Consider the following 13,049-nt stretch of genomic DNA (forward strand, 5'->3'; position numbering starts at 1 on the left):
GTGGGGAAAACCGTGGAGAGGAGGAGCCTTAGGGACGGGTGGGAAGGCAAGGACCTTCGGTCCTCACAACTGTGTCATTGGGGCAAGACCTACTGGCAAGGGTTGCTGAGCCACTAGGCCTGAACTGCATTTAGGTTTACTTAAATGAAGAGTTAGCTTCACTGGCTTTGGTGAACACTGTCCAACCATCTCGTCCTCTGTCATCCCCTTCTCCTTGTGCCCTCCATCTTTCCCAACATCAGGGTCTTTTCCAGGGAGTCTTCTCTTCTCATGAGGTGGCCAAAGCATTGGAGCCTCGGCTTCAGGATCTGTCCTTCCAGTGAGCACTCAGGGCTGATTTCCTTCAGAATGGATAGGTTTGATCTTCTTGCAGTCCATGGGACTCTCAAGTGTCTCCTCCAGCACCATAATTCAAAAGCATCCATTCTTCGGCAATCAGCCTTCTTTATGGTCCAGCTCTCACTTCCATACATCACTACTAGGAACTTATTACTTTAGTGCTAACCTGTGTCTGACTCCAGCCCAGACAATAGATGGCAAGAGGGATGTATTAAAAGAATATGGGCAACATGTGCATTTCGTGTGTGTCTGCCCTTCCTGAATGCACCAGTTTTGCTCCTGCCATAGCGCTTCCCTTCCTCTCTCAAGACCGAGTTGTAGCCATCCATTTAGAATCTAAGTCTTATGTGGGGGGGGGGGGATGTGCTTGGGAATATATTTAAGGAGACTTATTTATAGGCTACAGCGTCAGATTGTGGGAGGTTTCAGGAGGGTGGGAAAGGGGGAAAAAACCCGTGTTCTTCTCTCTTCCCTGTACTCTTGTGAAAACTCTTCCACTGCATCGCCTTGGCAAATCCTGAACACAACCACTGTAGTGTTTTGCAAAGGCACAGAACATTTCAGGCCGCCTTACAATCAATCAACCGAACATGCCTGCAAACCCTGCTTTCGGCAGGGAACTGTGTCTTCACACACACACCCCATATCTGATGTCATATGGGCAGGTGGGTGTGGCTTGACCGAAGCTGTTAAGTTGTGGGTGAACATATCAGACGACACAGCGATTCTTCAAACAGCTCTTGTTTATTCAGAGGCCAGAACAGAACTGAACTGAAGGGTTCAGTCAGCCTGCTTATATAGAGCTCCAGTACAACGTAACTGTAACAACTTTCTAAAACTATCCAATCACTGAACGTCACTTTCGATCCCTTATTTGCATAACTATCTACAGTATCCCCCTGCTGGCCCAGGGTGAGAACTTCAGTACATAACAGAAGCAGTCTTGGAGGCCACAAATGGGGAGACCTAGGTCCGCTGACCAAAAGTCTTATAAACACTATAAGGCTTCTGTTCCAGCCTGGTTGGAGCCCTGTAAGGAACTTGGCATGCTCTGCGACATTTAATTGCAGGTCCCAATGTAGATGCCAACGGAACGTGAGAGACTATACCCATCGGCTGGTAAAATAATGCAGGGCACAAGTTAGCAGAAACGGTTAAACACCATGCACGCCCTCATAAATTCTACATGGTTCCCATCATTTATCAGCAGCTCTGCCTCCTTCCATCAGCAAAGTATAATACTTGAGCCTTGGGAGGACTTCTTTCCTAAATACAATGATTACAGTCATTATGCGCGTTCAAATTGCAGAGTAATAAAATTAGAATGAGATCACCGTCAGTGGAAGTCCGGCAGGGTAATTTCTCCACTATTGGCAGCAGTGTGAATAGCTAGGTGTACCTAGGTACCTGGTTGCGGCCGTTTAATGGAAAATTAACAACTTCTCAGCTAGGAAATATCAAGGCACTTCATTTTCCAGGAAGCTTTGCGAATGCGACTTATTCTGTGCATTTCCAGCAAGCTATAAATAAGCTGTTAGTTTTGGAATAAATTTAGAAATGTAATTGCCAGTTAGCTACAGAAAGAGAGAGGAAGCCAGAACGCAGCGTATAAGCGAAAAGCCCAGTGTTCTTTCCCTGTCTAATGTTTATTCTTTGGTGTGGTGGTATAGCTGCTGGGCTTTGTTTATTGTGCTCAAGAAAGCTGTACTTAGAAATATCTTCTCTCCCCGCCTCCCCCCCCCCCCGGTTCTTTTTAACTGCTTGGAATAAACATCATTTTAATAATTACAGCACGTTTGGAAAAGCACAGAGCACTTTCTCTCGCTAGTTAATCAAGCTGTCATTTAATTTACTTTCCTGCCCTTGTGCTCGGAATCTCAGAATGCTTAAGAAGCAGAAATGAATATTAATTGGGAGCAGCAAAGAGATCCAGAAATCCCAATGCGTCAGGGGGTACAGTTAGTAAAATACTCTGTACCTCAGGGGCGGGGCACCTCAGGGCTGGTGGCATAGGACAGTGTTCCCCAACCTTGGGCCTCCAGCTGTTTTTGGACTACAACTCCCATCATCCCTCGCTAGCAAGACCAAGGATGATGGGAATTGTAGTGCAAAAACAGCTGGAGGCCCAAGGTTGGGGAACACTGGCATAGGAGTCAACTCCTAGGGGCCAAGGTCATATCAGGGGCCCCTAATAAAATATTTGAGGTGGCCAGACCACCCCAAAGTTGATGGGCTTTGCCATTCAAATGGCGTCTCGGCCTCCTCTCTTCCTTCTGAAACTTGAGTGTGGTAACAATCACCTGCTTTACAAGGTTGTTGTAACTGGGCATGTCATTTTAGGGGGTGAACTTTTTTTTTTGCAAATTTATTCAGTGAGGGGGTCTAAAAAATATGTTTTTGGATGTGAGGAATTCAAGCCTGCTTTTGCTATTGCAACTGGACAACATTTAGCTTGGTAAGTCTATGTTTGATGAAAAAATACACAGGCTGCTTTTGGAAAACCAAAGAATTTTAATGTTAATGAAAATGTCAGGTAATGAATAATAATAATAATAATAATAATAATAATAATAATAATAATAATGCTTTTTTCCTGGGAGTACTCAAGGGTACGCAGTCCCAGCACCTTTTTTCTAGAAGAAAAGCCCTGATGATGATGATGATGATATAACTGCAAGTATTTGACAATCATTTTTTAATGATTTCTATACAAGTTTGCAGACATTTTACTTACCAAGCAAAATTGCATTATATTAATTTAAACAAAATATATTTTGAATTCCCAAACCATGTTACAACTTTTTAGCACCCCTCATTTTCGGAATTTGAAAGTTGAACTATTCAAACATGCCCTATGTTGTGTAAGGATTAAATGAATATGGTAATGCACATAAAGTAGTTTGAACATGCTGTATAAGCACTGTATAAACACTTCCTTTTACTATTACTGTGTGGATGCGGATGTGCCTTTCAATGAGCATTTATACTCCACTGGAAACAATGCAGTACGCATAAATGTCATTCACATCTGGGAGTGCGTTCAGACGCACATTTGGATGCAGATTTGATCCAGCAAGTGATAGACATGCTTACGCTGGCTTACAATGGGCAGGTCTCATTAGCTGGATTGCAGCCAGAGAAACTCATTGATGGAAGCATTGAAATTGCCTCAGAAGTGTCAGTCGGATGCTTCAATAGCAAAAAAACTCACAAAACCCCCGGCAGCTCCACAGAAAGGCTGTGAAATGCGGACCCTGTAATTCACAAGGCCTTCATGGCAGGCCTTGCTCATTTAAAGGGGACATTTAAAAAAATCTCACTGAGTTTTCTGTATTGTAGTAAGATGGTATACAGTCATACCTCTTGTTACGTTTGCTTCAGGTTAAATCCTTTCAGGTTGCGTCCCACAGCGACCCAGAAGTACCAGAAACGGTTACTTCCAGGTTTCGCCGCTCGCGCATGCGCAGACGCTCAAAATGCCGTCACGCGCATGCGCAGAAGCGGCGAATCGTGACCCGCACACGCACAGACATGGGTTGCGTTCTGCTCATGCTGCAAACGGGGCTCCGGAACGGATCCTGTTCGCAACCAGAGGTACCACTGTATATCAGCTATATGCTTGGAGGTGGGAATGGCTGTTTTTTAATGATGGAGTCAGGTTCATATAGAGCAGACAGAGATGCCACCAAGCCCAACTGGAGAAGCTTCTGCATGCAAAGCACTTGTTCTGCCACTGAGCTATGAACCTTCCTGCATAAGACTCCCTAAATATTCTACCTCCGTGCCTCTAGAAGCACTTGCCTCAGTGCTGGGGTTTCATTTTAAACCCTTCCCCATTTTCTCTTCTCATTTATTTAGTTCTGAGCAACACCTCCTTCTCTGAAAATCTAAATCTGCCTTGTCACCAGCCTGGTGCCCTCCATATTTTTAGGGCTGACAACACCCATCGCCCCCAGTCAGCAGAGCCTGCTAAGAGGTGTAGTCCAGAACATCTTGAAGGCAGCAGGTTGGCAAAGGCTGATAGAAGTATTTCCCCCTCTGCTCTAAGGCAGGAGCACTGCTCTTGTCCCCAGCAATGCCAAGTTGTTCCTGATGAAAGCTCTTTAATACACACACACAGGCACAAACACACAGAGTACGGATTTTATTGCATGAGGCCTTGGACTCCTGAGGAAGAAGAAAAAGGAAAACACAAAACAAGTTGTGCCAGCTGAATACCAGCTGGGCGGCAGCTTGCCAGGGAATAGCACCTGCTGTTCCTTCTCCCTTGTCATTGTGCCTGTGGGCATGGCTCAAATAGGCATTCCTAAACCTTCCGTCAAATGACATGGTCTGTGGGAAACTGCCTCCCCCTGTTTCGGGAAAACAGCTTTCAGGATTTAGGCTGCTGCTAACAAAACACACGGTTTCTATCAACGATGATGGCAGTGGAGAGCTCAGATTATTATATTTTGCAGCGGTTGAATGCAGCTTGTTGGCAAATCTTGCTGAGTGTTATTTGTGCATACCTCCTTCAGCTCAGGGGAGGATGACAACTTGTTCTCGCTCTCTCTGACAGCTAAGGAACCCTGAGAGGTTGCAGAACTTGTAATGTAGCCTGAGGCTTCGTGGTCACCCTGGAATTTTATTCCGGCTTAGTGTCCCAGAACCCGGACCCTTCCAACTCTACAGTTCTGTGATTCTACAAACACTTTGTTTACAATCATAATGCAAAACAGGCTCCGCAGAAGGGGATCTTTTTGGAAGGGTCGGGGTGGCAAGCGCATTTCTGGCAGGCCGAGTTATGTTTAACCTTTCTGGGACGAAGGAGGTGAGCAAACTGTGGAGTTATTGACAAGGCTGGGTATCAAGAATGCTTTCCCACCGGACCCTGAAATATTTGTGTCTAACCTGGTTTAACTCCAAGTCAAACCATTAAAGAAAACTTGAGCCTCTAATCAAAGTCTCCGAGAAGGAGGATCTGTCCAATAGTGCTAAGCTATGCTGCTTGGCTCTTAATCCAGAGCTGACACTGTCGATTATTGCTGACAAGGCCTGTAGCCTATCCTGTGAGCTAATGAGGAATACACTTTGAGACTCTCAAGCATGTCCTTCGTCTCCCATCTGCAGCACCTCCTCTAACTTTAGAACATCCACCAACGGGCCCCGTGCAGGCCTTGTCCTTCCTGCTTGTAAGTTAACGCCGATGACAGGCTCAAAATTTTAGCTAGGCATGCATGTGCCAGAGGTTTTTTCTTTCTTTTAATGGCTCTGCTCCTATGCCTTTAACTGCAGCAGAAACTTAGCAGGCATGGAGATGCTACAGGTCTGCAGAATGTGGGGAGCACCCCATTGAACACAACTTGACAATACCAGGCGTTGGGTTGTCCACCAGTTTAAGATGGCTTTTACAAGGGAATAGGCCAGGGTTTCCCAATCTTGGGTGTCCAGTTGTTTTTGGACTACAACTCCCATCATCCCTAGCTAGCAGGGCCAGTAGTCAGAGATGATGGGACTTGTAGTCCAAAACAGCTGGAGATCCAAGTCTGGGAAACCCTGGACTAGACAGATTTATGGAGGGATAAGGCTGTCAGTGGCTGCAACTCATGATGGCTATATTACCTCCAGAATCAAAGGAACGGATTTTTGCATGCACTGTTCATCCCAAAGGGATGATAATCTGTTTTGATTCCTGCCCCCCTCCAAAGGAGTGTTCTACTTGCAAAAGGGCCCTTCCGGTAATGTCTGTCTCTCTTATTGGTTTACCCTTACAGCTGGAGGAAGGAGAGCGTTTTGCCAAGATGGTGATTGGCTTGGGAGAAGATGCCCGAGAGTTCTTAGCCAAGGGTTACCTGGCCTTGGGCCTGACGTACAGCCTGCAAGCAACTGATGGTAATGTGTTTGACTTGTCTAATGTGGTCCGCACAGCAATCTTTCTGAGATGCCAGTTTTAAGTGCCTGAAGCTTATTCGTTTTAAGAAGAAGTGCATGCAGGAATTGCCCTGCAGACCAAAGTCCACCTAGTCCACCATTTTGTTGCCAACAGCAGCCGGCAATTTATTCCACAAGATTTATATATTGCTTGATAGTAACAAAAATCTATCATATATCTGTCTATCATCTATCTATCTATATCTATCTATCATCTATCTATCTATCTATCTATCTATATCTATCTATCATCTATCTATCTATCTATCATCTATCTATCTATCATCATCTCCTAGGCAGGACCCCCCTACATACAAATGCAAATATCTGCAGCCATAACATCATACATTTCTCAGTATAATGTCATAAGACAGTTAAACAGGATGCACCTGGATGTTAACAAGCAATACGTGAAGTGGATGTTTCCCCTCATCTTGTTGTTTGCAAGCGCCTGATTTTCCAGAGTACATTTCTCAGTGAATGGAGGAGAGGTTCATGTGAGCTTTTCATGGGTAATAGCTGTTGATAAGCCTCTATGAGTTTGCAGAGTTATAGAACTGGAAGGAGATCGATGCAAGAAATCTAGGGCTTGAGTATTCCCAACAGCCTGCCAGTCTCTGCTTGAAGATCTCCAAGTGTGGGAGAGAGCCCACCACCCCACTCTTTTAACTAATTGCTTCCCTTGTTAGACTGCTCTTCCCATCAAGTGGTTCCTCCTTAGTTTAAGCCAGAGTGTACCCTTCTGTAGCTTAAGCCCATTCAGCCTTTCCTATTTTCTTGTTTTCCTACCTGCATCCTTCTTAAAGGATGGTGTCCAGTATACCGTACTCCAGATGAGGCCTGACTAGTGCAGAATAAAGTAGAACTACTGGCTCCCATGACCTGGAAACTATGGTTCGACATCTAGAGATCATGCAGTAAGAGCTGAAACTTGATGAATGACCAGCCTCACAAAAAGGGACAGGGATTTACCTGACAGGGGATCCAGAAAATATGGCGTGTCCCTGGGAAATAGGGATGGTTGCAGTGTCTGCTGCAAGGGAATGGCCATTCTTTCCTCGTTGGGCTTCTTTTCCATACCCTGATAACCTTTGTGACCCTCCTCTGAACCTCTTCTGATATGTTTAATCCTTTTTTAAAAAAGAAGAAGAATAAGAAAGCCACATCTTGTGATAACCGAAGCTGAAAAACATGTTGGAGCAGCTGTTTAAAATGCAGCCGATCATGGAGAATAATCAGACTTCTCATCCACAAGGTTCAGCTAACCACCCACTTGAGAGAAATCAAGGTCTTTATAAGCCCGAGATGGAAAAAACAAGCATGTTTCTGGCTGATAAAAAAGAGAATTCACTATTGCAAGCCCAGAGAACCTGCTTTATGATGAACAACACTTCTTGGGCTTCTTCTTCTTCTTCTTTGGCGATCACTCGTAGCTGAGTAAGATTGTCTTCCATGAACACGATCTTAACAGTGAGTCCATAAGTGATGAGGATTCAAATTCTGGATCCACACGTCCTTCCACAGTGGAGACACAGTGGAGTTAATCATGGTTTGCCAAGCATGCCTTCCTCTTAGCTTGTTTCTCTCTTTTGTCCTGAGTTCGTGCGTCTTCAAAGCCCATGACGTCTTTGGTAAAAGCTGTTCTCCAACTGGAGCACTTGCAGGCCAGTGTTTCCCAGTTGTCGGTGTTTATACTACATTTTTAAAGATTTGCCTTGAGAGAGTCTTTAAAGCTCTTTTGTTGACCACCAGCATTACGCTTTCCATTTTTAAGTTGGGCATATCTTACTTGAGTCTAGCTGATATTAGTTACTGTATCTGATATATGAGCAGAAATTTCCTTCTGGGTATGTCATCAGTCTTTGGTTCTAACCCTCCTCAATCTGGTGTCTTCCAGGTGTTGTTCCACGCATGGTCTGTGTCAACCTGTTTAGTATTGTGGGGATTTTCCTTAGTTTGTTTTAGAGAAAAGGGTATGCTGTGGTGGGAGTGTTTTAGGCTACGTCTCTCTCCAAGTGTACCCATTGTTTTGTCTCATCTTCTACAATGTATTGGATTATGTGACTCACTTGGTTGGTGATGTCGGATAGTTCAATGTTGGGGATTCCCCATCTGCCTTCTGAGGTGGGGAGGTACAAGTGTTTGGGGCTTATTCTTGGCTTTTTGTGTTAGAAGATAAACGAGTGCCATTTTTTCTGTTGTTTGCGGAGTTGGGTTGGTGGAATCCAGATTGGAATTCTTAATCATTGGTGTGTGACTCCAGCCCATGTGAATAAATCAGTACAAGAGGAATGGATAACTGATAGAGATGTATGCAAGTCAGTGCTAATTTTAGCACATTTGATGGTTCTGTTCTAAAATCTCTCTTTTTTGCAGGGTAAATTGGTTATAACCATTGGTTTAATTATTGGCTATTCAGTCCCTCTGAACCCTTTCATTATAGAATTAGGGTATTTAGAAAGAACCGTGCACAGGAAACATCATGAGCTGGTCCGGAAATTACTGCTAGCAGCTAAAATTCTTCCTTGCCAGTAACTGGCAGAATTGGCCCATCTTTTTCTTATCTGTTTGACATAAGAACGACAAATTTCACCCATTTCCTCACTAGTGGCCTCACCTCCAAGCTTCTACATCTTCAGACTGCCTGCAGAAGTCTACCCATTCATTCCCTGTTGTCTTGAGAGATACAAGTTCATCAAGTCCCTCCTTTCAGTTTTATTTTTTGCTGTGGTGCAAAGCATTCCATTCAAGCCTTGGATCCTCCTGGGATAGCATCCTCAGGAAAGCAGAGGGCAGGAGAAGGTGCCGCCTGGCTAACATCTGTCATTGCTAATTTATGCTCTGGTCAAGAGCCAAAGTCTATCCCAGAAGAGTTTCAGACACACACACACACACACACACCCAGGGACATTTGCACTGGCTGAGCCTCTGGCAAAGTTCTGTCCCCTCTTTCCCAAGCCAGCAGGCTCCCGACAGACACGTCTCCTACATCGAGGGGACAGCAGGTGCAGCACCCAAGCTCTCTCTTTCAGGCAGCCTTCCAACAGCTTTGCACAGATGACCACGCAGAAGTGCCAAGGCTCAGCAAACAGCTCATAAAAACCTGGCTCTGGGAAACCATCGACATCCACACAGGTAGAGGGGGAGATGCCACACGCAAATGTTTCAGGGAGACCGAAGGCTGCTGTCCCATATCCAGCCAGTCCTGCTGGAATCTCATTCCAGCCTATAGGAACAAAGCAGCTTCATTTCAGGGTTGCAGCCAAAAATGTGTATGAAACTGGTGGGTTGCTTCCGGCTAAGTCATACTCGGGAGAAGACCCATGGAGATTAATGGACTTAATTCAGGTAGTCATGTTCTCCTACCTAGTGGGATAAAACACACAGAGGCAGCAAGGCGATGTCCATTTTCGTGGGCTCCGTTAAGGGACAAAATGCCAAGTTTCCGGGGTTGTGCAGAACTTCTCCAAGCCGAAAGTATCCAAAGCAGGCAAAATAAACTAGGGACATCTTTTAAAATGTAAGGGTCCTCCGTACATGTTCCATTTTTATTGTGCTTTTTTCACTCTTTTTGCGAGAAAAATCACTTTTTTAGAAAAGCAACCCCATGAAGCTATTTAAAAGCAAGAGACAACGAGAAAAGCAAAAGTCAGCTGCGGGAAAGAATGGACGTTTTGCGCCCCCTATAAAAACAGGAAAAGGGGGGTGGGCTTGTTTTCTATAAACTAGCTCTGTGGACTTTCAGCGGCAGAGCGTTCTGCACAAAAGCTGCTAAGAGCAGAGAAGGCTGGTTGGCAATGATGTCTGGAATGGCAATGATCTCTGGAAGAAACCCCCATCTGAAGATATGGAGCAAGATCTGGACTAAACCCCATCAGTGCAGTGTAGTGGATGGAGTGCTGGACTAGGACCGGGGAGATCCAGGTTCAAATCTCCATTAAAGCCAGGGTGCTCACTGGGGCCAACTGTTATCTCCCAGCGCTGCCCTACAGAGCTGTTGTGAGGCTAAAGATGGGGAAGAATAGGTGCATCATTCTAAACTCTGTTGATGCAGGGCAGCACAAAGATTTAAGAAACAAATAAGATACCAAGATCTAGGGCAGGCATAGGCGAACTCAGCCCTCCAACTGTTTTGGGACTACAACTCCCATCATCCCTAGCTAACAGGAACAGTGGTCAGGGATGATGGGAATTGTAGTCTCAAAACATCTGGAGGGCCAAGTTTGCCTATGCCTGATCTAGGGAGAGCTGTTCTCTAACTTGCCATGACATTTTATTTCTGGCCCGGTTTTAGCTGGAGGTTCTCAAAAAGGAAAGATTGTGTACAGGCGTCTGGTCTTACAGGAGTGATAACTTTGTAGAGCCCCATGAATTAAGGCAGGGAATACTTTCTCCAGCAAGATCTAGGGAGAGCTGTGTGTTCATTCTCTCATTTTTTTCCTCTCTCCCTCCCCCCACCCCCCTCCACAACATAAAATCCTTAGGGGAATGTTTATTTTGAGGAACCATACGGACTGTTTTTCCCAACTTTGAAAGGGGGAAGAAAAAAAAAAGAGCACAAAGCCATTCAAGCTTAGTGTTTGCTGCAACGGTTACAAAGCTTCTCATGCTCTTTTGCTTGTGTTACAGCTACCCTGAAAAGCACACAAGACGACTTGCACCGAAAAGCACTTGAGACTCTGGAAAGGTGAGGAGATTCCCAACTGACAGGTGTTTTGTTTGTTTTACACCAGTCTCTAGGCTTCTACTTGTGTTGGAGCTCTTCCTCCTTTATCCTTGTTTTAGGTGCTAAAAAGCTAAAGGGACCCCTGACCAATAGATCCAGTCGTTGCCGACTCTGGGGTTGCGGCGCTCATCTCGCTTTACTGGCCGAGGGAGCTGGCGTACAGCTTCCGGGTCAAGTGGCCAGCATGACCAAGCCCGCTTCTAGCGAACCAGAGCAGCGCACGGAAACGCCATTTACCTTCCCGCCGGAGTGGTACCTAATTATCTACTTGCACTTTGACGTGCTTTCGAACTGCTAGGTTGGCAGGAGCAGGGACTGAGCAACGGGAGCTCACCCCGTCGCGGGGATTTGAACCGCCGATCTTCTTTTTTCTTTTTGGGGGGTTTTGTAGTACTGTATGCCTTCCTTCCACATAGCATTTTTTTTTTGTTTCATTTATGGATCACATGCTATGAATAATCTCAAAGCAATTTCAGAATACCACAAAAAACTTCTATTGCATGGATCCTTCCACTCGTGGGACATTTTAGAGCATGGGTTTCATTGCCCAACATGTTGAGCTGATGGGCAATAAGCTTAATGCTCCCTTTGCTTTATGCACCGTTATCTCACCCAAGGCCACTGGAAGAGGCCAGGGATGATTTTCAGACAGTGCCCAAACTGCCGATCTTCTGATCGGCAGGTTCTGTGGTTTAACACACAGCGCCACCCGCATCCTGTTTTAAGTGCTAACGAGGGAATAAATGCATGTCAGCAAAAGCATATTTCTGCCTCGAGAGACAACTGAAAAGGTCCTCCTCCTGCTTGCTGATTCCCTGTGCACTAACCAGAAGTGTAAGAAGGCATCTTTGGACAGAGCTCCCTCTCAGTGGGGGATTTAGCTTTACGTGGCAGGCATTCCTAGACTCAGATGTAACATCTCCCTTACTGTGCTATTTAGATGTAATTGCTGTCCTATATTACTCTTAAACTATCTTTATTTTTAGCCCTTTGACCTTTCCCCACCGGCTGTGGCTTGTTTCCTTGATATCTTAACTCCGGCTTGGACGCGGGCAAGATTGCTAATCGGACATCACAGATGCCCACCTGTAGCCAACAGGGGGTGTTGTCGGGAGAGTTTAACTACATCCTTGTTGACCAGATGCAGAATAGCCTGCTAGCATTAAGAAAAGTACAGTGGTACCTCGGGTTAAGTACTTGATTCATTCCGGAGGTCTGTTCTTAACCTGAAACTGTTCTTAACCTGAGGTACCACTTTAGCTAATGGGGCCTCCCGCTGCCGCAGTGTGATTTCTGTTCTCATCCTGAAGCAAAGTTCTTAACCTGAGGTACTATTTCTGGGCATAACCTGAAGCGTATGTAACCTGAAGCGTCTTAAACCCAAAGTACCACTGTACTCCTAAAGTTTGAAGAGGTAGAGTATTTTTATGATCGCAGTGGTACCTCTAGTTACGAACTTAATTCGTTCCAGAGGTCCGTCCTTAACCTGAAACTGTGGTTTCGCTAATGGGGCCTCTTGCTGCTGTTGCGCTGCCAGCACATGATTTCCGTTCTCATCCTGAGGCAAAGTTCTCAATTCGAGGTAACTCTTCCAGGTTCGCGGAGTTTGTAACCTGAAGCGTTTGTAACCTGAGGCGTTTGTAACTCGAGGTACCACTGTATATTTGCTAGAGACAGGGTGGTTTGAGAGAGCTGAAGGTGCTACGAAGCAGGGAGACTGCCTTAAACTGAGGTTAGACTGTTGCTCTGTCAAAGCAAGCATTGTTTGTTCTGATCAGTTTTTTTTATAAATATTTATTGAATTTTCCAATTTTATACAAACACAAAAAGAAAAAGAAAAATATTAAAAACAAATCAGTTTCAATAACAGTTTTTCAATAACATGTTTCTTTGACTTCCTCATACCTCCCCTTCTTGTTTTCTAGTTCAAATTGTTAATCCAGCAAATCCTAATCTCTTAACATTCCTTTTAGCTAACACCTTATTTTCCAATCAACTTTTTTAAATTTTATGACTTAAACAATTTTAATCCCAGTTATTTTTATCATAACAGCTAGAGACCACATAAGTTCAA

General features: G+C 44.9%; 1 protein-coding gene across 1 annotated transcript in view; it reads left to right on the forward strand.

Annotated features, from left to right (window-relative positions):
* TTC7A (tetratricopeptide repeat domain 7A) overlaps positions 1 to 13,049 on the forward strand; it is a 185,034-nt gene that overhangs the window by 63,940 nt on the left and 108,045 nt on the right. Inside the window, exons 12-13 of the mRNA XM_083605066.1 lie at positions 6,093 to 6,210; positions 10,879 to 10,936. Of these exons, the coding sequence (XP_083461192.1) occupies positions 6,093 to 6,210; positions 10,879 to 10,936 (176 nt within the window). The remainder of the gene's footprint in view (positions 1 to 6,092; positions 6,211 to 10,878; positions 10,937 to 13,049) is intronic.

Source organism: Podarcis filfolensis (assembly GCF_964270895.1).
Source record: "Podarcis filfolensis genome assembly, chromosome: 3".
Classification (NCBI taxonomy): domain Eukaryota; kingdom Metazoa; phylum Chordata; class Lepidosauria; order Squamata; family Lacertidae; genus Podarcis; species Podarcis filfolensis.